Here is a 24,055-nt window from a genome sequence, read left to right as displayed (position 1 = left end):
AAGAAAAGAAATGCGCACGTCTCCAAAACAGGGAACTCTGGTGTCTTTTGGTGCGCAAAAGCTGTCAGGAGGCAGCTCTGTTTTAAATTCTGCTCACGAGTGGACAACCAGAAGCAGCAGGCCTCCTTTATCAACAAGAAACAGCCCCTATCACAATCTGCTCTCCTGTGTGTTTGTCTTTAAATGACGAACTTGCTCTTGTAAGTTGCTCAGAGATTTTGGCAGGGATTTCAGCTCTTGACCATTTGTCTCCTGAGCCTCCACACAGAGGATTCCTTTCCCCCTATATATATGTTCCACTTCATCTGTGTTGCATTGAGAGCTCACAGGCGACCCAAGATCATTAGGCACGGCTAATATTGGAGCTATGCTTTAGTAAGACCCACCAGTGATGCACAGATGCGGGCCTTTGGTGTGGATTGAGATGCTATTTTGGACACCGAGTTGTTGTGGGCAGGGAGGCTCTGTGCTTCAGAAGGCACAGCTGAGTTTATCTATACGCCTCCGCACCAGTAACCCTCACCTCCACACTCCAGCTCCCAGTGCAGAAGGAGGATGTAGAGCTGGATATAGAAGCTCTCTCATACTCACACACCCACACACATGCACACAGGAAGAGTGATGTGTAGTAATGGTGTCTCCTGGTTTCTATGCAAAAAAAGCAAAAATGGTGAATGTGTTGAGCTTTTGTGCACAAAACACACACAAAAAAACACACAGCTTTGTTTCCCTACAGCTAAAGATACATTCCCTGTCATTTAAAGTCAGAATTGAATCCAAAACAGCCATTAAACACACCTCCAGTCCCATCATCTTCTGTAGATGGTGGCGTGATAGTGTGTCACCTCAGATGCATGAGGCAATTGTAAAATTGATGGAAAAATCAGTGGGGGTCGAGCATTTCACTCACATCAAATTGCCATCACTTGAAAAGTTGGCGACCCTTTCCTGCTTCATCTTCATCTTGGATCTAGAATGGGGGAAAAAGGGCAGAAGGAGTATATTTTTAGAAACCAATCAGTGGTACCAGGAATATTTATGCCAATAACCAGCCTGTGGCCCCTGTGTTTGGCTTGCATCGTGGCACCTGCTTATTTCTGACCTGTCATCTGAAGCTGTTGCCTATAGAGCAATGACAGATGGCTCAGAGCTCGGAGCTGGCAGAGTTGGGAATGGGCATGTTTTTGGAGCTTCGGGGTGTTCCTCATACTGCTCATCAGGGAAAAAAATGAGAAGCTATTCCATGTCCTGCAGATACAGTTCCTCACGTGTCACTTTCACTTCAGCGTACTCACACTGTACTGTGAGGAAGCTCAGATAATGAAATGATTGATGAAATCTGATCATTCAGTCACGCCAAATGTTCTTGTACCATCACAGTTGAACCCAAGATGTCATTTTCAAATTGATTTATGTGACAAAAAGGGCTGAGCAATGTGGACAAAATCAAGTATCATGATATATTTGACCTCGATATCTATATTCCTACAATATTGTAGGGTTGACTGTTGATGTTTACACAAAATATTTACACACTGAGATGCATCTGATTGATTTCTGATAAATAATCATCAGTAATGTGGATATAATGACTAAGTGGGTAAATGCAAATGATAGAACAGGTAAATTACATCACTTTACTGTAATGCAGCCTTTAAAACCAGGACAAGGAAACACACATATACCACATCACGATATCGATATATTAGACAGCCCTAGTGACAAATGGTTTAGAAGCCAAACATGTTCAAGTTGTAAAGATATTAAATAGAGAAAAGAGTTCTTCATTTTGCAGTAATATTTACATTATAGGAGTAAAATGTGTTTGTTTTTTAAGATATTATGCTTTTTTACCCTGCTCATTCCTACAATCACCATTGTTCATAGATGACTGTACATTCAGTATTTTCGATGGATTTTTACCAATCCACCTATCTCTGTTTTGATGTTGATTTTCTTGACCTTTGCATCTTTAAATCTTTAAATGCTTCACTACGTTCTCCAGCTAGTTGCAAACTTTGTCTGTCTGCCATTTGTTGCTGTGCAAGTAGCGTACAATGGGAGATTTTTGGCTTAAACAAGGTTGAGAGTGAACAAAAACAGTAGAGTTGTGGTTGTGACACCAAAACAATGAGCTGAATGGTGCTAAAATACTCAGATGAGCTGAGCGTCTGTCACTTTTCATATACTAGTAGCAACATGTCCTTTGTTAATGTAAAACCATCACAAGCATAAACATCTTTCTCTTCCTTCATATCCAAACTGATCAAAGTTATTTGGCTTCTGCCTAATGCCGATACATTAAGTATTACACTCAGAAACTTGAACCATGCTCATATCTTAACTCAACACCTGCAGCATTTACATTTTAGAGCTAAACATTTTGTGCTGCACCATCTTTTATCATTTAATAAAATCTCTTCTTCTGGGATTTTGTTCAAGGTCTTTAATCTGTATCATCATCGCCGTCTTGGTACGTTGGGACAAACTGTGCTCTCTCTATCTCTGTGAAACATTTCTCTCTTTGTGGAGAAAGAGTTGAACCTCCTGCCGCCATGGCAACCAAATCCCCCTTGATGTTGCGCAGAGCAGCAGAGGTCTCTAAGATACCGGACCCCACGAGGAATCCATCCCAGATGCTTTTCAGCATTCCCCTCCTCTTCTACATGTGTGCGTGTCTCAGCATGTCAGTGACTTTAATGTGTGCCCATGTGTAATAAAACGAACGCCGCTTCAGATCATTACTCCTACTCTTCATGCTCCTACTCTGCCATTTGCTCGCACAACTTATCTGCTGGTCTACTAAGCAATAAAAACCAGCATGCGTTATCTCCGACAACTCCCGCCCACAACCCCCCTCCCTGATTTTGACTGCGTGACCATGTCTAAACCACAATGGCAATCAATTTCATGTCTCCAAAGTCAATTTCAGTCACAAAAGACGAGCAGAAATTTAGGAGCTGTACAGTGTGGTTAGTCCAGCACTCGTCTGCCTCTTCAGATTTGTGTCAGAAGGTTTTATGCAGTGACAGAATTTCTGCGTTAATCTCCGTAAATCACATTAAAAAGAGTAAAGGGGCAACGTCAGTGTTAATTCTCTTCGTCTCTTCATGGATGTCATAAGAGGTCGCGCAGGACCCCGAACGCTATCTAGGTCACGCTCTGTCGCCTCAGTGTGTGTAGTGGCAATTAAAGGTGATTAATCAGATACAGTGGAAGCTTATGTACAAGAAGATGCGTGGGTGTGCAGAAAATAAGTAGCAGATTGTAGCAGAAAATTAGTCATTTGCCCTCTTGCCACAAGAGGAGAGATAAATCAGAGATGGCAGAGGAGATTTTAACCTGGACGACCCTGCAAATCTCCCTTTGAGCTCTGCACGCAAGCAGAAGGAGGCTGTAGAAGTGAGTAATTTGAGGAATTCACAAGTGATTTAAGGAATTTTTCTTTCCTAGTGTGCACATGTGCTGCTCTTTAATGTCACCATGTGTTTGATCTTGAGCCCCCCTGACATAAACAGACAGCCTGCACACCCTGACACGAAGTTAGCACAGATGGATGCTCTGCAAGCTCTCATTCAAGATGCCCCAAAAACCAAGTTTAATGAGGACAGACAGAGCAGGTACTAGGACGAATTTTAAAAGTCTCATCTCAATCCTGAGGCCGATGTTGTCAGCAGCAGTTGATTCATGTCTGGGTGGGCTACCCGCAACTCTGCCTGAGCTCAGCGGGATCGAAGGAAAAGTCTTAACTCGGCGGGATCCCTGTGCTTCTCTCCTGCTTAACTCCTGTCTGATAATAATGAGGCGGACTGTCAGTCTGGACCTATTGTGTCCTCAGCCGATCTGCTTTGTGGCTGCACAACATTTATGACATCCAGATAACAACCAGCAGGAAACTGTCCTATACTGAAAATTTATGAACTTCATTACTAAAGAGAAGAAATGTGCTGTGCCACTAAGGTCGTAGACAAACACCCCCACCCAACATCGGTTCTGTCTTTCAACTTTACTGTTTTGCTTCACTCTCATCTCATTTCCTGCTGTGGTAGGCAGCTGTTTTCTGCACAGAAAACCCTCTAGAAACTGGCAATAAACTACCTGTCGAACAACAAACAGCTGACACACAGAGTTAGGAGCTAGCTGGTGAATATAGTAGAGCATAAAGAGCCAGATATTTCCCTCAAGAGTTAATGGAGACCAAAACAAAGCTGAAAGGATAGTGAATATCAGACTTAGGTTCATCAGGTGGCAGAAACAAGGCTTTAAATGAATGCTAATGTTGCTCCATGTCTGCTGGATGTACCAAAACGCTGCAGTTATGTTAAAGTAATGTTTACAGTAGAGCCCAACCGATATATTAGTCAACCGATATTATTGGCGGATATTGGCCTATTACAGTTATATCGGTATCTGTGTTTATATCATCCCACATATGCTGATTTTTTTTTTTTATATATAGGCCATTTTATGTTTATTTTAATCATTTTTCCTCATTCAAGTTTAATATACAGTATACCTATTTAATTCCCTGTGAAGTTAACTGTTTTAGAGCAATGATGTCATTTTTATAGAAATTAAGTTTATTTTTAAACTGTAAAATACCACAGCCTCCATTACATATTGTGTTTGGTAACCACATTTGGGAAAAATCCAGTATCAGTCAGGCCCTACTTTACTGTCACAGAAAACAATGTTATTTTATGGTCTTGCAACATATTCTTTAACGTAGGCTTGTGATGGACAGATAGTCCTAATTGACAGGCTGAAAGTATATTTTAGAATTTCTCTTTATTTATGAAGCGGATATGATAGCAGAGAGCCGCTGAGCCTTTTGTGTTCATTCGCCCCAAGCAGCCAATGTACCAACTGTACATTAGCAGCCTGCTAACAACGGGCCTCACCTGTGGGAGTGTTCCTGTGTGTTTGTGTTCATTTCAGCCTCTGACTGGACTCACAACTCACCAGGAACTTGATGTTAATGCTGTTATTTCCCCCAAATCTTGACTCTTTTCCCACCAGATCCATAAAGCCCCACGTCAATTTGCATCTACTTGCGTCTTTCCACTGACTATGTATAGAGTCACCCATCACGTACTGTGTGCTGATTGGTTTTTATAGCGTCTGTTGGTAAAAATATCATATAATAATCTGGTGACATCATCCTGCTGTTCTCCAAGACATAAAGTCATGAGTCATGTGTTGAGTGCTTTTTCTTCTCTTCCTTCTGTCCTCGTCTTCTCTCTCCTGAGTCTTACATTGTTTATGACAAGCCAATAAAGCGGCCCGTGGCGATTCTGTGGACTAAATCTTTAAGTACAATACGTCTGCTTCTTTTTTTAAGACAGTGAGAGTGCGTGCAGATAGATGACATGGCTGTTCAATTGTTCAGGAGAGCAGATTGTGATTCACTGATATGGGGATGAGGAGGAGGACAAAAGGCAGGACTGAAGTCTACAGAGAATGAAATTTCACAGCGGGGTGACTTGGATGTCTCGAAGCCGTTTAGGTTGATGCTCTATTACGGGCTGGATGATATTTACCCTTCGAGCTGCCATGTAAAGAGATTAGCTGTGTAAATGTTAATGAAAGAGGGAGATAACGAATGGGAAAACGAGAGAGCGACAGAATGACCCAGAATGCCCGCAGAGAGGAAGCGAAACAGAGACAGAGCAGGATAAAGAGAGGCAGCTTGAATATCTCATTGTTTGGGTAAATGAGTCAAAAAGTTAACAGAATATTTCATGTCCACTCTGCTTGAGTCCACACAGAAAGCATTGCCTATGTACTGAAGGTATTTTTGTTTTGACATATTTCATACAACTTTTCTGAATGGGAACACAGACCGGCTGAATATTTCAACTTGCTCCAGGCGGAGAACTGGAGAAACATTAATGTCTCAAAACTCAAGCGTGCCAGTTTTCCTTTGTGGCTCAACTGGGAAAGAAAGAAAGTACTTTTATTTCCCTTTCTCCCTCTATACAAATTTGATTCCCGACCCCCAAAAAAAAACAAGTTGTCAAATTTTTAGGAGCTTTGCTACATTTTTAAAACAGAATCATTTATTATGCTGCAATAACACAGTCAGCCCACTTTAAACGAGGACACCAGTTGCGTAAGAAAGTGAGCTCAACCTGAAATCTGGGTAACGGAGACTCTGGACAGGTTAAAGCTTGTACTGACCTCGTTTTCAAAATCATCCCCACCAAAATTATCAACAGTATAATCACCATCAATGTTGCTGTTTTGATCATTAAGTCACTTTGAAAATGGATGTAATTATCTTCAGTCTGTCCCAGTGTCTCTGCCTCGTTATCTTCAAAACTACCAAGATCCTTCAAAAACAAGCAAATTAGACTTAATTCAAACGGAGATTCACTGGAGTAAGAAGCAGTCTTATTGGTTAAATCAAACCTCATTGGATCAGAAAGTTCAGACACAAACTTTATAAACTTTAAAAGAGGAAAAGGGAGCTTTCTTATAACTTAGTTTTTACATTTATATTCAATTCCATGATATTTTAAGAAGGTCAAGAATGCACTGAGATGTATCTGGTTGGCTGGCAGGTGATCATTAAAATTGTATATCAAGACACCTACAGTTACAGTTTGATCTCTGTTGTAATCACTGCTACATCTCATCATTAAGTTATATGTTACCATAGAAACAGTATAAATGCTTTACAGGATATAAACAGCTGCACTGAATCCCAGTTAAACCATAGATCGCCTCCATTTTAGCCAAAAGAGAATAAAAATGCTCCTAGTTTTCTGTTTTTGGTACTGTAAGTGATGGTGTAAGTATGATCATGTGCCCTGAAATGCTCCAATATTGAGAATAGAGTTGCAATCATTAGTCGATCAATCGATTTAGTCAATGGACAGGAAAGTAATCTGCAACTATTTTGATAATCAATAAATAATTCAAGTCATTTCTTGAAATACCAATTTTTTGCTGGATACAACATCTCAAATGTGAAGATTTTCTACTTTGTGTTTTATGTAAATGAACACTGAATATTTAAAGATGACAATGTGAAACTGTGAATTATTACTATTATCTTACATTTTATAGACTTAATAATTAATGGAGAAAATTATACACAGAATAATCAATAATGAAAATAATTGTTTGTTGCAGCCTTAATTGAGAATAATGAACAAAGGAGGAAAAAAGGTGCCCGTCTTCTCAGTCAATTTCTCATGTTTGGACACCTTTTCGAGCACTGTTGCTTACATAGTTCAGTGGTAGCAATTACCTGAAGTGGTGATTTGATTTGTCATGGCTGATTTGTCTCCCTATTACACTTGATGGTGCGTTGCCCTTAATCCCAACCGGTTTCCAGCGGCACCACAGGTGCACTTCATGCCTCTGGCCATGAAAATACATGCGTCCAAGCCTCGTGAGCCCAAAACAAATTGCATTGTCTGCACTTTGCACCACTAAGTCATGAAAGTAGAGCTTAAAAAGGATAACCTCTGCTGCTATTCATATTGCAACTCTGTGTGCTGTCACATGGCACGCAGATACATGACATAAGCAGCACCTCCTTTCTCCCGTTATTAATGTGACTCCTGCTGGGATTGTTTGTATTTTTTAGCTTTTCTCATCTGGCTTTAGTCCACACATTAATGTGTCTGAATCAGGAATCTCATGTCCATCACTACTAGTATCGCAGTTTGTTTAGATTTGACATTGTTTTCGAAGAAAAAAAAAACACAGATCCTCTAATATCAGTTTGCACATGAGGTTTGAGACAAAAAACATCTGGAGGATTTCTGAAAGATGCTGCATGAATAAAGAGGAGATTAAGATTACAGGATTTATAGATATGTGCTGCTAACGTGTGAAAATCCCCTCCAGACATGTAACATTTTTAAAAGTACTCTGCTTTGAATAATAATTAGTGTCTAATACAGACTTTTTTCCACAAGAAAAGTTACCTCTTAGAAATGGCATCAGAATCTGTGAATATGCAAATATTTTTGATTCAAAAGCTTAATTGCTGGACACAAGATGTCTCCTACTTCACTTTAAAGTCCTTTCTCAGTGTTTGTGCACTGGAGTTTCCACATCAAACTTGTGTAACTTTCATACGGGACCACGACTGGCTTCCAGACTAGTTGTGATGTCACAAATCCTGCTCGTAGGTGCACACCGTAAACTAAGATTTAAGGCGAGCACAGAAACTTTCTTCCTTCAGCAGAGCAATGTCAAAACAAACTTCTGGTGTCAAACTCTGCACAAACATCATTCTGCACAGTGAATCTCAAACATCCAACTGAAGGAACAAGAAGAAAAACATGTTTTTGAGTGGAGTGGGACTTTATTTCCAAAAGAACAGAAACTATATAGAGTAGATGATCCTCAATTACCAAGAGATGTTATCTAGTGAAAGACAGAAGTATCAAAGCACCTGACAGGAAAACATCCCTCCCTCTTCCTCATCCACAGGTGTAACTGCTGTCAAGACTCATCTCAGTCACTCTCAGACCAGGTGTCATCTCTGTGACACTTTCAAACTAGATCAGCAGGTAGGCGGACTTGATCATCTGCGAGAAGACGTCGCCCTTGCCAGATAAATGCAGCGCTGACAAGAATAGATCACTTCTGACCCATTTCCTGCCGCGCTGTCCCAGGTGTCCATCAAATAAGGACTCTATTTCTCCGATGAAGAAACTATTCATTTTTTTCAAAGCCCTCATTCTTATTATTGTAGTTTCGCTTTTTTTTGTGTGTGTGTGTGTGTGTGGATAGCTAACGACATCTTGTGCATTATTGATGACAGCAGATATAAGCGATGAATAATGCGCCAGCCACTTAAGTTCTTCTTGTGGAAGATGGTTTCATGTGGGATCTTGTTAAACACAATCTGGCCGAATCTTAACTCTTCCAACGTGCTGGAAAAATGTAAAAACTTAATTTTTTAACAACAGCAAAGTTCGCAAGACAGTAAATATCAAGTCGCCTGCTTAATATTTCAAACTGTATTCTCTTAGGACTGCGGCTGTTCGTGTAAACAACCGCAACCTTTCATGTTAGAGTCTCTGGTTGCTGATACTGTAGGGGGGAAACACAATCATTAATCAAGCAATGGAAAATTACATTAATTTGCACTTTTCTTCCACTTCAGGGATTTAGTGAAAGTGTGTTTTTTTGTTTGTTTGTTGTGTTTGTTAACCAGAGTTGACCTTTACTCAGTTTACGTCTGTTTACAGTGTGTAACCACATGATTGTGTATTACACGGAGGATTAAAATGAGCCTAAAGAGCCTGTTTAAAGAACGAGAAAGTACCTAACCCCGAAGCTCTGAGCGAGAACAGGGCACTTAAATTTTCTCTGAGAGATAACACGGCTTTTTGAAAGTAGGTTATGGGAACTCGGAAGCTATCTGGAACATTTTGTGGATGTATGTGTTTTTTTAATTAGCTCAAAGAGGCAAACTTTTCCTTTGCAGTGACTTAGAGCTTAGCGCTAGCATTACACCTTCTCCTGTACTTGCTCTTCCCACTTCCTAGTGGAGGCTTTAATCCAAATTGGCTCTGACGCCTCTCTGACATCCACGCTTTCCAGTGACAGATTGGCTACTTCAGTCAAGCGCGGAGAGAAAATGAAACACACAGAATGGCCCCAGAGCTGCTGGTGAATTATTCATGCCTAGCACGTGTTCCCACTCGGCTTAATTACTGAGATGATTAGTGCTCCCAAATAGCAGGGACATCCTAAGCCCCCCCACCACAACCACCAAACCCTGCGTGAAACCCAAATCGGAGCTCATTCCAAACATTCCTGCATCCTCTTCTCCACCCAAATGTTGCATGATGCTTTTATTTCAACTGTCCCTGAACATTTTATCCCTGGAGGCAACTTGAAGTCACATTGCATTAATGTAAAAGGAGAATTGTGGAGCTGAAACTTTAAAAAAAAACAACCCAAAAAACAAAAAACATGCTCTCTGAGGATGCTGTACGTACGAGTTACAACAAGAGCTAAAATTACAAGAGCATGAATCATGCTGTGGCAGTGAAATCTATCCCCATGGCGAATGAAAATGCAAATCCAAGTATGATGAGATGTAAATATCATGCATGATAAGTTATCGTTAATAGTTCTCATCTATCACTCTGGAAATGATGGAAGTTTCATCGTGTTGACCACAAATTCATCATCTCTTGAAGGATAGGTTCATTCAAACAGAAACAGCAGTCAGGTGTCCACATGAACAGTGAAACAGGTGTTCTTCACTATTGGTCATTCCTCCTGTTCATACTGACTATTAAAAGATCCCCTTCAAATGTGCTTTCAATGTAAAAGGTTAACTAACTTTCTCAGCATGATATGAAAAATACTGCTCTTTATTTACGTGCCAGCTGAAGATGATTCATTTCTTGACTTGAACATGTTGCCTTAGCCTCAGTCTTTTAGCATGCTATCATATACCCATCATGTACTGTATATGTTTTACAGGGTTGTTGTTTGAAATCAAATTAACAGGAAAACATTAAAAGGTGGCTGTAGATGGAGTTCAGACACGTGCCAATTAGCCAACGATAGCCAAGCAGAGCTGCTGAACTCAGCTAGAAATGAGAAGCTTGTTTTTGTTTTCTGTGTGTAAGTGAAGACTATTGTTATAGAAACTACTGAGAATTTTGGGAGGTAAATATGCCACCTTGTAAGAGAACAGAAAGCTCGACAGGTGTAGCAACAGTAAGGGAACTGCTCTAAGCAAACAGTCAATTTCAGACCCTTCATTTCCAGATCTCAAACTGTGAAGCTTTGGTCTCAGTCCCATCATGGTCTTGATCCCAATTGTCACCGAAGTCTGTCTTTCCAAATGTCGACCTACTGGCCTTGCCACTGTTCCTTTACGACACAGGAAGTCGCCGTAAGCTGTGTAGAAATAAAACAGCCTCTACTTTCATGGCACGTTCTGACCTGGTTTTGAGGACTGAGCTCTGCAGGCTCTCGAACAGACGCTGTGGAAAAACGCCTCCAGACAATCAAGTGCTTTTCATTTCATCTGCTCTGTCACTGAACGCACGCTGCCTGTTAACTGCAGCAAGGCGAGGCGGGAGCTCCCTCAACGTCCATTACTGTATCGCAGCAGGACAGAGAAGGAGAATAAGATAGAGAGAGAGGAAAATGAGAAAACAAGCTCAGATTTAGGACAGAGTAAGTGACCTGTCTGATGGTTAATGAAACCACCTGAGTCTGAATGAATGTTGTGGTTGGTTTGAGTATGATTGGCAGCATCTTAAAACGACAGTGGCTGCTCAGTGATCCAGGTGAAATGGAGCTTATTGATTTCAGAGTCCCATCTCTGAAACATATAAGGAGGCAAGGAGCATACTGTACTGTGCACTTTTGTTTTTACTCATTTGGATTTGAATTCAGCTTCAGTTTGATGTCCTAATCCTTTTTTTCTCGACCAGTCAAGGAAGTGTCATCTATTGAAATGTGTATCCTCTCAGGTAAAATAAAAATAAGTGTCTTCCCCTTCTGGCAGTGAGAGTAAATACAAAAACACTGTTCTTACGTCATAACCTCCGCTGTAGCTATTGCATCTGTAAAACGATGGATAAATGACTCATTTCACTATCAGAATTTGATCCATTAGGTTTGATTACATTTGGAAAGTCTAGAGGAGCTGCATGATTAAATTATTTTATCCGCATTCAAGTTAGCAGAGAGCTAACAGGAAGTTAGTCTACTGTGAAATACAGAGAGAATAAAATAGGATCTGAGGGAGAAAGATAACACCTGACCTTCATGCCTGATATGAAGGTAGGACGTTTATCTTGTAAATCCTTACAAAGCCCAAGGTGCATAATATGAAAATGCAGTTTCACCAAGTTCAGAGGCAATTTCAAGTCCTAACCTCAATGCCTCCGAGACCAAGGAGCTGGTCATTGACTTCTATCATGGACAGTTCACCCTCCCTACACTGAAGGTCAATGGTCAGGCCATAGAGAGAGCGGTGGCATACAAATACCTCGGCACCACGATTGACGTTAAACTCACCTTCAAACCTAACAGTGACATCATCATCTCCAAATGTCAGCAGTGCCTCTTCTTTCTGAGAAAACTCCGTAAACACAAGGTTCACCAGTCAGTTCTACCGGCTGCTTTATTCATTCTACAAAACAGACCAGTTTGGTGCTTTGAGTAACACCCACCTTAATCCTCTCAACAAAATGCATCAGAATGAGCGGAGAAATCATTGGACTGGACCAAGAACCATTAAGCATCATCGACAGCAGACGGACTAAAAAGAAAGGCGTACACAAATAGCCTCGGACACCACGCACACATTACACAACCAATCCAGCCACCTACCTTGAGGCTGCAAATACAGTTCACTTCCATTCAAGACCAGTGGGGCCATGTCAACCTTTTTCCTTTTTTCGTCAGACACATTAATGCCTGAGCTACCTTGTGGTTTGACCTTATTTATTACTATTTATGTGTGGACATTTTAAAGCACATTTAAACCTATTGGTGGACATCTTAAACTGTTTTAAACCGCACTTGTGTGTTACCTAATTTGTGTTTGTTGTTTGTCCCATTATGTCTTTTACACAAATGAAGTTCCTAATATTTAAATTAAGTTACTTTTAATTGAATTTAATGGAAATCTGTTATACGGTTGTGAGATGTCCTGTTGACTAAGATGGGAGGAAACGTACGCCTCTTGTCGTATCATTCTTCTTAGTCTCTTGAGACGTTGAAATATGAGTCCCAACCTAACAAAGAGGAAGTTTCTTGAAGTCCTTGACAGACCTGGAAAGTTTACATTTCAGGATTTGCTCAGCTGTTACCAGCTCAGTCCGTCCCTCGGTGCAGTAGACTCATGTTAGCAGCAGCTGTCATGGTTTCCCAAACGCCGAGGTCAAAGGTCAGCTGTCGGCCCACGCAGACAGATTCCCATTTGACCAGTTTAACGTCAGATGCCAGTCGCTGGGTTGACACAAAGGGGGGAAATGTGTATGATGTGTTGTTTTCACTGAGTTTTTCACTGTATCAGCTAGTTGCAGGTTTTATTGCTCTCTTCCGGAGGTGAAGTGATTTTTCTTCTTTGGTTCGATAACGCCCAGTACCCTCTTTTCCTCCCAGGAGACAATAAGCTCCACAACTTGGCCGTTGTCCTGCTCACTCAACCAAACGAGGTTCCCACAGGGTCAGGCCGCGTCCTCTCGCTCCGTCACCTCCTTGTTCACACAACCACGCTTCACATACATGAACACCCCGTTTTTTTTCAAATTCTTCCTACTATCCAAACAGAAGCATTTGTGTGTCATCGCACACACATCTAAAGCGATGGCATTTCCCGTCACATGCAGCGCGTTCAACTCTTTATGCCTAGAGGCCATTAACTGACAATAAACCCATGCAACAGTTAAGGGACTTCATTGTTCATTAATCAACTTAGTTTTAGTTGGAAATGTCAGTTGAGTGTGAGAATAAAGCTCAGAATAAGGCTTAGTCTCTTGGGTGAAAACTTCAAAATATCAGCTTCTCAGCAGCTGTGAAAAGCAGTTTTTAAATTGGCTGCTGTACATTGTAGTTATATCAAACCGTGCACTGTTTTAAAAAAAAAAAAAAGAAAAAAAAATCAGCAAAACTGAAGTTTGAATATTTTCACATGCAGGGTGAAAGCTAATTAGGCCTCACATGCAATGGCCCTAAAATACTTTCATGCTGGTCTGCCTCCATGTGACTTTCCTGTCAATGTTAAAGGTCCAATGAAGTTGTTTTTAGATTGTATTTAATGTACCATCAACTGACGTATTTCTGCATGAAACAGGATGTTGGGGTGGAATTTAATGTCAAGAGCGAAATTATGTGGGAGTTAAAAACTACAAACTGACATAAGTCTCCACGTACAAAGTAATGTGAAGGGTCAGAACAAAAAGGGATCGGATTTTATCTCGAGCATTAAGCCCAGTGATGTTAATATGCACTTTATATTACTCCTGCCAGTGCTAATCAGTGGGTTAGACCTGCAGTTTTTATGTGATTAGAGAAGTTGACGATATGCCCTGAGTCCAGATGAGATTAAAAATGGACATTTACAGGAAAGGAAAAAGATTTTGAAACAGGATTTAAAAAAATGTTTTTAGCATTAGATATCAGAACGGAAGAAAAGAGATATGTGCTAATAACATGGAAAAGATACTATTCCCTTTTCATGTAAATGGACTGCATTTACATTTATAGCACCTTTCAACAACTCAAAGTGATTTACACTACCTGCCAACATTCATCCATTCACACACACATTCATACATTGATGGCACAGCCTTCAGGAGCAATTTGGGGTTCAGTATCTTGTCAAAGTACACTTCACCAAGCGCGCTGAATGGATTGAACCATCGATCTTATTAGTGGAGGACATGCTCTACCTCTGAGCCACGGTATATTGTATATGTAAAGTATAATGGCATCATTTTCCACCACTTGTTTGATCACCTCAAAGAGATAGAGTTGCGAAATTCTTGAAAATGTTGGAAACATGTTGGGTCAGTCTATAAAACTGTACTAGACTCTGGTTGAATACAGTGAAAACAAGTGAAAACAACACATTATCAGCAGTACTGCCACTGTATCTCTGATCTGATGTCCCCCCTCTCTCTCTCTCTTTCTCTCTCTCTCTCTCTCTCTCTTTCTTTCTCTGATCTCCACAGGGTCAGCTGTCTCAGGCTCTCAATGGCCTGTCAGACCGAGCCACAGAGGCCAAGGAGTTCTTGATCCAGCTGAGAAACACAGTGCAGCACATCCAGGTACCCTAACACACTCACACACACACACACACACACACACACACACACACACACACACACACACACACACACACACACACACACACACACACACACACACACACACACACACACACATACACACACACACACATACACACACATACACACACATGCAGACAACGGCTGGTTTTCCCAAATGTATCCAGATATGTGCATCCGGTCATATACATAGCACAGTTAGATGGAAAAAAGCATGTTTTAGCAGATGTTTTGCTACAGCAGTTTTAAATTCAATTTCCTACTAATCATTAGACCAGCTGCAGTATTTATAAGTCTATTAGTCAGCATGTATTGAATGAATGTTATGTATAGTATGCTCTTGTTGGTTCATCCAGTTATATTTTTGTATGTATCTATGTATGTTCTGGCAGCACTTACAACACAAAATACACTGTGGAAACAATTTGGTGACAATAAAATCTATCTATCAAATACTTCAATCCTATTAGTAATACACAGTTGATGTGTGTTGGCTCTCTGTTATCCGAGACTGTCCACCACAGCATGTGATCAACAGAGATAAAAAGGCTTATTGTATTAAGTTGTTAACATTTTATAATCCCTGGTTTAGACTATGTGACAACAACAACAACGGTTGTTTCTATGGACCTGTTGAAAATTAAGTCAGTAAGACACCAAAGTTCATTTAAGGCACATTTAGACAACAATGATGGTGTATGTTTAATGCATTGTGTTTCACATTGTGAGAGAGAAGCCTGTAATAAAATCTTGTCACAATCTGTGTTAGACTGCACAAAATAAATATAAGGATGTCAGATTGAAAGCTGAAAATACACAAATTTGTTTTTGTTTCACCTCAATCATTTTATTTTCTGACATGTTAAGGAGAAGAAGTATGTTTTCTCTCAAACGTGTTATTTTATGTCATATTCAGATTGGTTGGTTTGTAGACTTAATTGGGTCTTAGCAGCGGTCACATTGCAAGAATTTGGTCCTAAATGTCTGACTCTGTGAGTCTCAGGCTGTCTTTGGCAAACGTGTTTCTCAGTGCGATCTTAGGAGCACCAGTTTAGATTGATGACCAAGGATTTTACCACCTCTTTTCTCGCAATTCAAGCCAACTTCCAGCTATAAATCACACAGTGTAAAGGAGCCTCTACAGAGAGAGTAGAAGTTGAGCTACTGTATGCTTCATTCAGTTCTGACTTACACCTCGACACTGGATCAAAACCCTCTTTGCAGTAATTTTCACATCAAACATTAAACTGGAATATTTAAATACTGGACTCTTCCATGTGTAGCATAATAAACTCTAAAATGGCATTTTAAGAATATATTTATGTTGAAAATTGTTTCATGTGTTGACAGTGTTTTGGTCATACACTGTCAGGATGTAAAGAAACCTGGAGTCAATAAAGGCCGTTAAATTCAATAAAACTGCATCGCCATAGTAACAGCAGAACATTTTGTACTGCAGTTTTCAATCTGGAGACAATTTTTTTTAAATTTGTGTGAGCAATTATATTGACATGAGTGGTGATTTTCCCTCAGTGGCAGTAAGCGGTGTCACGTGTAGTTAAGTACAATATATTGACCAGAAATAGATTCAGATGCTTAGGAGCTTCTGCTGTGTGTGTGGAGACAAAGCTGCAGTCAGTTTAAGAGGGTGATTAGAGGGGGAAGGTGGGATTAGATGCCCTCGTTGATTATCGTCACTCAATGGGCTGACACTGCAGGGAGACCCTCAGATATCTAGGTGGGAGATGCAGGAGACGATGTATGTGTAATTGTGAACATATTATTCATTATCCACGTGATGCTGAAGCTTCAGGATCATTTTATCCACCCACCTGGTCTGATGCAAGCAACTAGAGTAGACGTGAATATAAATGAGTTTTTTTCAAGAAGCTTCTATGATTTATTTATTTATTTTTGAAGATGGATCAAAATTAAATAAACTATTGCTCCTGTTAATCCTGCTGTTAAATTATTGTATATTTCCTAGTCAGATTCAGTTGAAAACCTATATATTTAATGTATATTTTATTTTACTAGAGCTGCAACGACCAACTAAAAATGTTTATTAATTAATCATTCAAGTAATTTTCTAGCAAAAATGCTGGAAAAATGTATTGTTTACATGATTTTATATTAAATTTCTTCGGGTTTTTGACTGTAACATTAGAAGGAAAACACCTTCCAAGACATGTTTTAGACCACACAGTAAGTCGATTCATCAAGAAAAAAACTGTTAGTTGCAACACTACTTGTTGTGATTTTCCTGCTTCTGTGTGTTTATCCTTTAGGAGAACGGAGTGGAGTTCGAGGCCTGTTTGGTGGCGCAGTGCGACGCCCTCATCGACGCTCTGAACCGGCGCAAGGCTCAGCTGCTGTCTCGAGTTAACAAAGAGCACGAACACAAGCTGAAGGTGAGTAAGTGTGGCTATGAGAAGACACACCTGGGTACACTTAGCAGTCAAAAAACAAAATCTGTATGAGTCAGATGAAGCTAGCACTGCTTTCAAAACTCTCCTCTGAGGTATTAGCAGAATATCAAAGCAAAAAGGCAAACAAAAAGCAAAAGGATAATATGAATTTATCTCTTTTTGCATTAGAAGTCTGCTATTAAAGTGATGAATCTGACATTTTAAATTGGAGAGCTTCATCACCAAAAACAAGGAGAACCAGTTTTCCAAACAATGACATTTCCTGCAATGATAACATCTTGTCAAAAATAAATTTAGCAAATTGTGATATGTGAAGTACTGATTCCAGGCGAGTTTCTAAATGTCTGTAAGTTCATTTTGAGTTTATAGAGGAAACAGTGGGAACTGCCAGCTCCCTCATGGGTACGAAAATCACTTTTGTTCTGATGTTACTGACGTGAACTGAAAGCAGCTGCTGCCTGGAAGGAAAGAAATCAGTCTTAATATTAATGATAGCACTTTAAAACAGTTGGCTTTAATGTCAAATGTGTTATCTGTACCTAAATGGGCTGAATATGCATAAGTAATATGAGGCTTGTATTTCTTCCCAAAGGCATTTTAAATTAGTTTGGAAGATTTATTCACTGCAAGTTACTCAAAATGTAAAATTATACAACCTGCAAAGAAGCATATTTCTTGTTGTGGTTGTGTGTAGGTAATGGTAAAGATTTAGTAAAGATAAATGACAAATGCAACTGGATTTCAGTTATTTCAGATGCATTAATTGTCACATTGTCCTTTTAAACCGTTAGCAACACATTGAATGAAGGACAAAAGTGAGAGATGGAGTTGACAGGAGGAGGAGGAGGAGGAGGGAGAGATACATTTGTGCTGTACAGCATCCAATTTCACGCTTGGACGGTCTGTAGAATCGAGGTTTCACACATGTACGTAGGTGGTTTGAGAAATACAAGGCAACATGCGAATAATATGCAATACACACACGCACACACACACACACACTTTTTTCCTCCATATTTGCATTTTTCAAAAGTGGTAGTCTCTTTATAATGAATTTCATTCAAGTTAAGTGCCGATCATCAGGGAAGCTCTAACTCTGCCACCTAGAGGAAAGGAAGTGAATAGCTGCTAAAGCTTGACACCACCTGCAGGCAATGTGCAGTTTTAAATAGCTGTTTTTTTTTTTTTAGGTTTACCACCTGTTTACCAGCTTAATGTAATTAATAACAATGGGATATTATTGTGACAGTCTAGTCAGTCCAGTAGATATTAAACAATAAAACAGAAAATCCACAGATACAGCAGAGGATGTAAAACATTGAATGTTAGCTTTTGCAGGTTTTTGTTATTTAATTAATTTATGTCTTCCTAAGCACCTATGACCCGAACTTAACAATGCATCTGACCACCTGACAAGAGCAGCTAACTTGTGTTCATCATCTATAGAGATGAGGTCAAAGGATTTGCAAATTGTTCTAATATTCTGAGCCAGAGACAGAACTATTTTGATCATTTTAAAAAAATGTTTTAATTTGGCCTTTCCATCCCAAGTTTTCTTTCCCTTTGAATAAATAAATCTGGTTAAAGCCATCCTCTTTCCCCCTGCAGAGTGACCAGTAGGACAATCTGCACAATAAAAATAAATAAGATCCACTTGGCAAAACGTTCACATTTTGAAGGTTATAATTGTAAAATTTAAAAACCTCACACATGTAGGAACTATAGAAATTTAGGAAGTGCAGTGACATTTGTTGCCTGCAGGTTTCACACCTGTCAGTATCACAATGGCTTTTCCTTTCTGTCTTTGCTTGTAGATGTTGCACAGTGACATGTTTACACCTGCAGGTCAACACTGGTGCTGTGGTTATTTATTTAGACTAAACCTGCAGAGCCTGGGTTTTGAAGCCACTGTAGGTTCTCTTACAAAATGGAAGTGGAGGGTGCAATCTGCAACCTCACCACTAGTCTAAATTTTGCACACCAGTCCTTTAAAATGCAAAATATGTTCAGTTAATGATGGATGGTTATGAGGTGGTGAGGGGCACATTGGACACATTCACACCTCCAAGACGGAGGAATTTTAATGTGCCTCAGGCAGCGCACATCTGATCCCGTCTGTCAGCCAACAGGTCGGCGCCTCCATGTGTTGTTCACTGAATCTTAATGCGAGAAAGACACATTTCTCCATGATAGATCTGATTCTTTGTGTTTTCAGTGTAGATCTCTCATGTGAAACTGTGAATCTGTGCTGCTCACTCAAGGACACAGTTTCCATCACACAGGAGTTTCCCATGGAGTCGCTGATGCAAGAAATGTCTCCCCGTTTCACATGTTCTTTATTTTTCATTTGCTCCTGGAGCTCACTTTAGGTATGAGGCAGAGGAAAGGGGGGGAGGGAGAGATCACCAGAGACTCTGCTTGTTTTCTGGAGTGCAGCTCCAGTAATTGGAGCCCCCCTGACATGGGCAGTCAATGGGATGCTTTCTGCTTCATTAGCATGTGGCTCGGTGGCGTAGGTCATCCTGCAGCCTTAATTGAATGAGACACATTTCTCAATGCACTCCTGATTATAATGTAGTCCTTTGTGTATATTCCAGATGTAGCATCTCAGATAGGATTTATTTGCATATGAAAAGCAGATTGTTGCATAAAACAAAACGCCAGCTATGCATTTTATACGTGTCCAATTAAGAAAATAACTAAGTGCCCTAATTAATCCTGCTGATGCAGTTGCACGAAGCTCATTTTGTGCCGAGAAACCATAAAAACCACAGAAAATATCAAATCAATTAAAATCCTGTTTATCTGCTGTAGCTGACTCTCTGTCTCCTACAGAGCTTCATGCTGCTCTCCTCTGGTCCTGGCTGCTGACGCCAAAGCCCGGTCGCCATGGTGACCAGGAGGACATGTCGAGCTTGTTGTTTGAAGATGCGGAGGCGAGAAGTAGTCCTTCATAACATGAGTCAGGTTCTTTTTTTTCTTTTTTCTTTTTTTTTTGACACCCAGCACATCAGGAGAACTGACCCGTGTGTTTGTTTAGATTTCAGAAGTGTCACACTGAGCGGTTATATAAGCGTCAACTCACTCAAACATCCAGATGGTACAGCAGTGTTTGCTTCTTCATAGTCAGGGCTGAAAGAAAAACATTAAGAAAAACAAACAAATATAGAGGAATAAGATATAATAGATATGTATAGTGTATAGTGTATAGTTCAACTGTCACATCCCTTCATCAGAGTATAAAAAAGTATAAAATTAGTAAGGTAACGTCATCTCCAGAAGCATTCTCTGATTATTAGTATTTTTAAGTGGCCTTTTGATAACTTAAGTTATTTTTGTATATAATTTTTGGGGCTTTTTTTGCCTTTATTGGACAGTTGGTGACAGAGAGACCAACAGAAAAACAAAAGACCTTGTTTTTGTTGTAAAATTGAAATATATTTAGTCTGAAATAGATCAGAATCAGCCTTCAAAACAACCATGTGAATGTGAATGCACCATGTAAACTCTTCAGGTCATGATAAACCCCAGTTTCCCCAAATACATGACTGATGACATACTCACTAGCAGCTACAAACTGGTTCAAAGATTAAATGATCATGTTTCAAGCCTTTAATTAACTAACAACTGCAAGTTTTTGGGCAGATTTCCTTTCTTCTTGGCAGCTATTCTTTTCACTTTATGTCAGTAGGAGTCAGTCGGTATGAAAACCAGCTTACAAAAAGACTTGTTTAATACATAATCCATCACAGTGAGCATTTTGTAAAGCTTCTTTTTAGTCAGAGTCCTTTTTTGTCATGAAGAGCGAGGACTTTGTTTTTGTGTGCAGTTTAGGATTCACAAACTGGATGTTGAATTTTGACATTTCTTGCTTTGAAAAGTTGCCGTTCTGCAGCAAACTGAAGTAACTGTTAGTGCTTCTCACTAGTGCTGCAACAATTAATCAGTTAATTGGTTAGTTGTTGAGTATTTTGATAATTGATTAATCATGTTCAGTCATTTTAAAGAAAAAAGCGTCAAAATTCTCTGGTTGCAGTTTCTCAAATGTGAATATTTTCTCGTTTACTATTGGTAAGAGGACATCATCTTGAGCTTTTTTCACCATTTTCTGACATTTTATAGACCAAACTCATAATCGATTACCATAGAAAATAACAGATCAACAGGTCAGATCAATTCGATAATGAAGGAAATCGTTACTTGCAGCCCTACTTCCCACAAGCACTGAGCACTGATCACAGTCCCTGATGTTTTAACGACTCTCTTTGACAAACCAATAAATGTATTTAAATTAACCTTTTCCCAAGCACGTTTCAAACCTCTACAGATTTATTTTTGATGGAGGGATCAGAAAACACCAGAATGGTCCTTTAATGTTGTGTAGAGAACGTATTAAAGATGATCAAACCGGGGCTCGTCGCCTCTGTTGTCGGTCCCTTTCGCTGTATTTCATCTGCGAGATCTGAGCTCTGAACGGATGAAGGCTGATTAGAGCAAAACAAAGTGAATCTGAAACTAAGTCATCCTGCATCTTTTAACGCTCGCTGCAAAGTTCGCCACCGGCTGCCTTGCCCCTTGCACATTTGGCCCGGGTCATTTTAATGAGCACATTCACACAGAGCCTATTTTTATTTCCGCTGTAGTTTTTCACTATCAGTGCAGTTGTTCTCCATGTTGACTCCTCCTCCAGTACCTTTTCTCCAGGGGATCCCTGCTCCCCAGAGTCCTCGAGCACTCAAACATAAGGAAGAGTTTAGATTGTACAGCAGCACACAGATGAACTCAGGAAGTATAAAAAAACACTGGAGGCAGATATCGAATGAATCGTTCTCTCACCGAACGACAGTTTCATTGCTGCAGCGAGATCTGCAGCAGGGACTGTTTGTCAGTGGGTTCGGTTGGCTGAACATTAAATATTAAGGCTGCTGTTGAATCCAGTATCGACACAGTATTTCCCAGTATATTTTATTTTGGGATCCTCAACTGTTTTAATAATCAATTAATTGTTTTGAGGGATTTTATTTAAAGGAAAAATGCCAAAATCATCTGCTTCCAGCTTGTCAGGTTTCTTTATATCCTCTATGATAGTAAACTGAATATCTGTGATGGGGACAAAACAACATTTTAGGTTGCGTCTTTGGCTTTGGGAAACAGTGATGTGACATTTTTTATCTTTTATTGACATTTCATAGACCAAACAACTAATCAATTAATCGATAATGAAAATAATCATTAGTTGCAGCCCTAAATTGATGGAAGATGAATGAAAAACAACTGTAGTAACCTATCAAACAAAAATCCAAATCATTCACTGGCTCCAGCTTCTCAGATACGAAGAATTGCTGCATTTATGTAATTATTAGCTGAGTATCTTTGGTTTTTTTTTTTGACATTTTGGTCAAAACAAACAAGAAATTTAAAAGATGTTACCTACTGTGACACCTTATAGACAAAACCATAAAATAATTAATTGAAAAAACAACTAAAAGATAGAAAATAGTTCTTATTTATAGCCTTTTATCTGCCAATCTGACCCTTACTCTTTGCACTGGTGGATTTCTTCTTCTTCTCCTTCTTGCATCAAGCAGGTAAAGCTCCTCTGCCTTTTTCTTGCGTCGTTCTGACTAAGCGACACATTAATCCCGAGCAGGCGGCGTCTTGATCTGCGCTGACAGCTGAGTGTCGGTAGAAGTAGCACTTGTCACTTTCTTTAACCGTCATACATACAAGACGAAGCAGAAGGCGTTTCTAATCCCTTTTCTTCATTTTTCTTTTTTTTCTCTTCTTCTTCTTCTGTTTAATTTAATGTTTCCTGCCACAATCCCTCCTGTGTTCCCCTTTTCTCTCCTCCTACTTTCTCTTCTTCTTCCACCCTTTTCTTAACCTCCTTTTCACCCTCTCATCTTTATCTTTTCCTCATTAGCTTCCCAACATCTTTCACTTTCCTCATTCACCTCCCTCTGCTCTTTAACCTTCACTTTGCATTGTATTATCTTGTTCTTCTGCATTATATATTATCATTAAATCACCTCCAGGCACTTTCTTAGTGTCTAACTGTTACAAATTTTATACCAGTGTCCTTACTGCTTTGTATACTGGCCTGTATGCTGCTGCTGCTGCTGCTGCTGCTGTAAAGGGACCGGTTCGGAGACTGCAGCCACAGTATCTTACAAGGCCAAAAAGTGCTGCAGTGGCCTAATAATTACAGCAGAAACTGATAGGAGATGATTCATTTTATAGTTGATGAAATATGGGATAATATTTGTCCTCGTAAATATCCCGCCCTGTTTAGATGTGGTGCTTTGGTTGTTGTCAGAGTTTATAGAGAATATTTGTGCAGCTCTCGTGAATCATGTCTTTAATTTAAAGTTTTGCTGTCAGGTCATTTAAACTAAAGTTGTTAATCCACGTGGACATGATTTAGCAGTGTGTTTTAATGATTCTGTCTCCCACTGCAAGAAAATACGTTTCTCATTTGAGTACCTGAATGCAGAAATTCATAAAAACCTGCTTCGTCAAACTTGGATGCTGGCCATAAAGGGAAATATTACTTTGAGCTGCAGTTTCTGTTATTTCTGTCCTCCCTCTGTTTAGGATTGTTTTTGTTGAGCTGCTGTGACTCTGTGTGTGTGTGAGGAGTCCGACGTGCTTAATAACCACAACAGTCACATATGTGAGAGGACGGCGTTTGTTTCCCACATGAGCTCCGTTCATCTCCGCTGCTGCAGAAACTGTGGCCCACTTTCACAGCCAGCTCTGCCCTCCACCGCTGTCCCGCACTTTGTTTATGTCACTCGAACCCTCTCTATCTTTCTTTCGCTCTCTCTT

General features: G+C 39.8%; 1 protein-coding gene across 1 annotated transcript in view; it reads left to right on the top strand.

The window, feature by feature from the left end:
• The window catches only part of trim9 (tripartite motif containing 9), a 42,994-nt gene that overhangs the window by 1,240 nt on the left and 17,699 nt on the right, over positions 1–24,055 (top strand). Inside the window, exons 2-3 of the mRNA XM_062439935.1 lie at positions 14,682–14,777; positions 17,087–17,209. Of these exons, the coding sequence (XP_062295919.1) occupies positions 14,682–14,777; positions 17,087–17,209 (219 nt within the window). The remainder of the gene's footprint in view (positions 1–14,681; positions 14,778–17,086; positions 17,210–24,055) is intronic.

The sequence above is a fragment of the Scomber scombrus genome, chromosome 19 (assembly GCF_963691925.1).
Source record: "Scomber scombrus chromosome 19, fScoSco1.1, whole genome shotgun sequence".
NCBI classification, from domain to species: domain Eukaryota; kingdom Metazoa; phylum Chordata; class Actinopteri; order Scombriformes; family Scombridae; genus Scomber; species Scomber scombrus.
The sequence above is the reverse complement of the archived record's forward strand: the minus strand, read 5'-3'. Positions and strand labels throughout refer to the sequence as shown.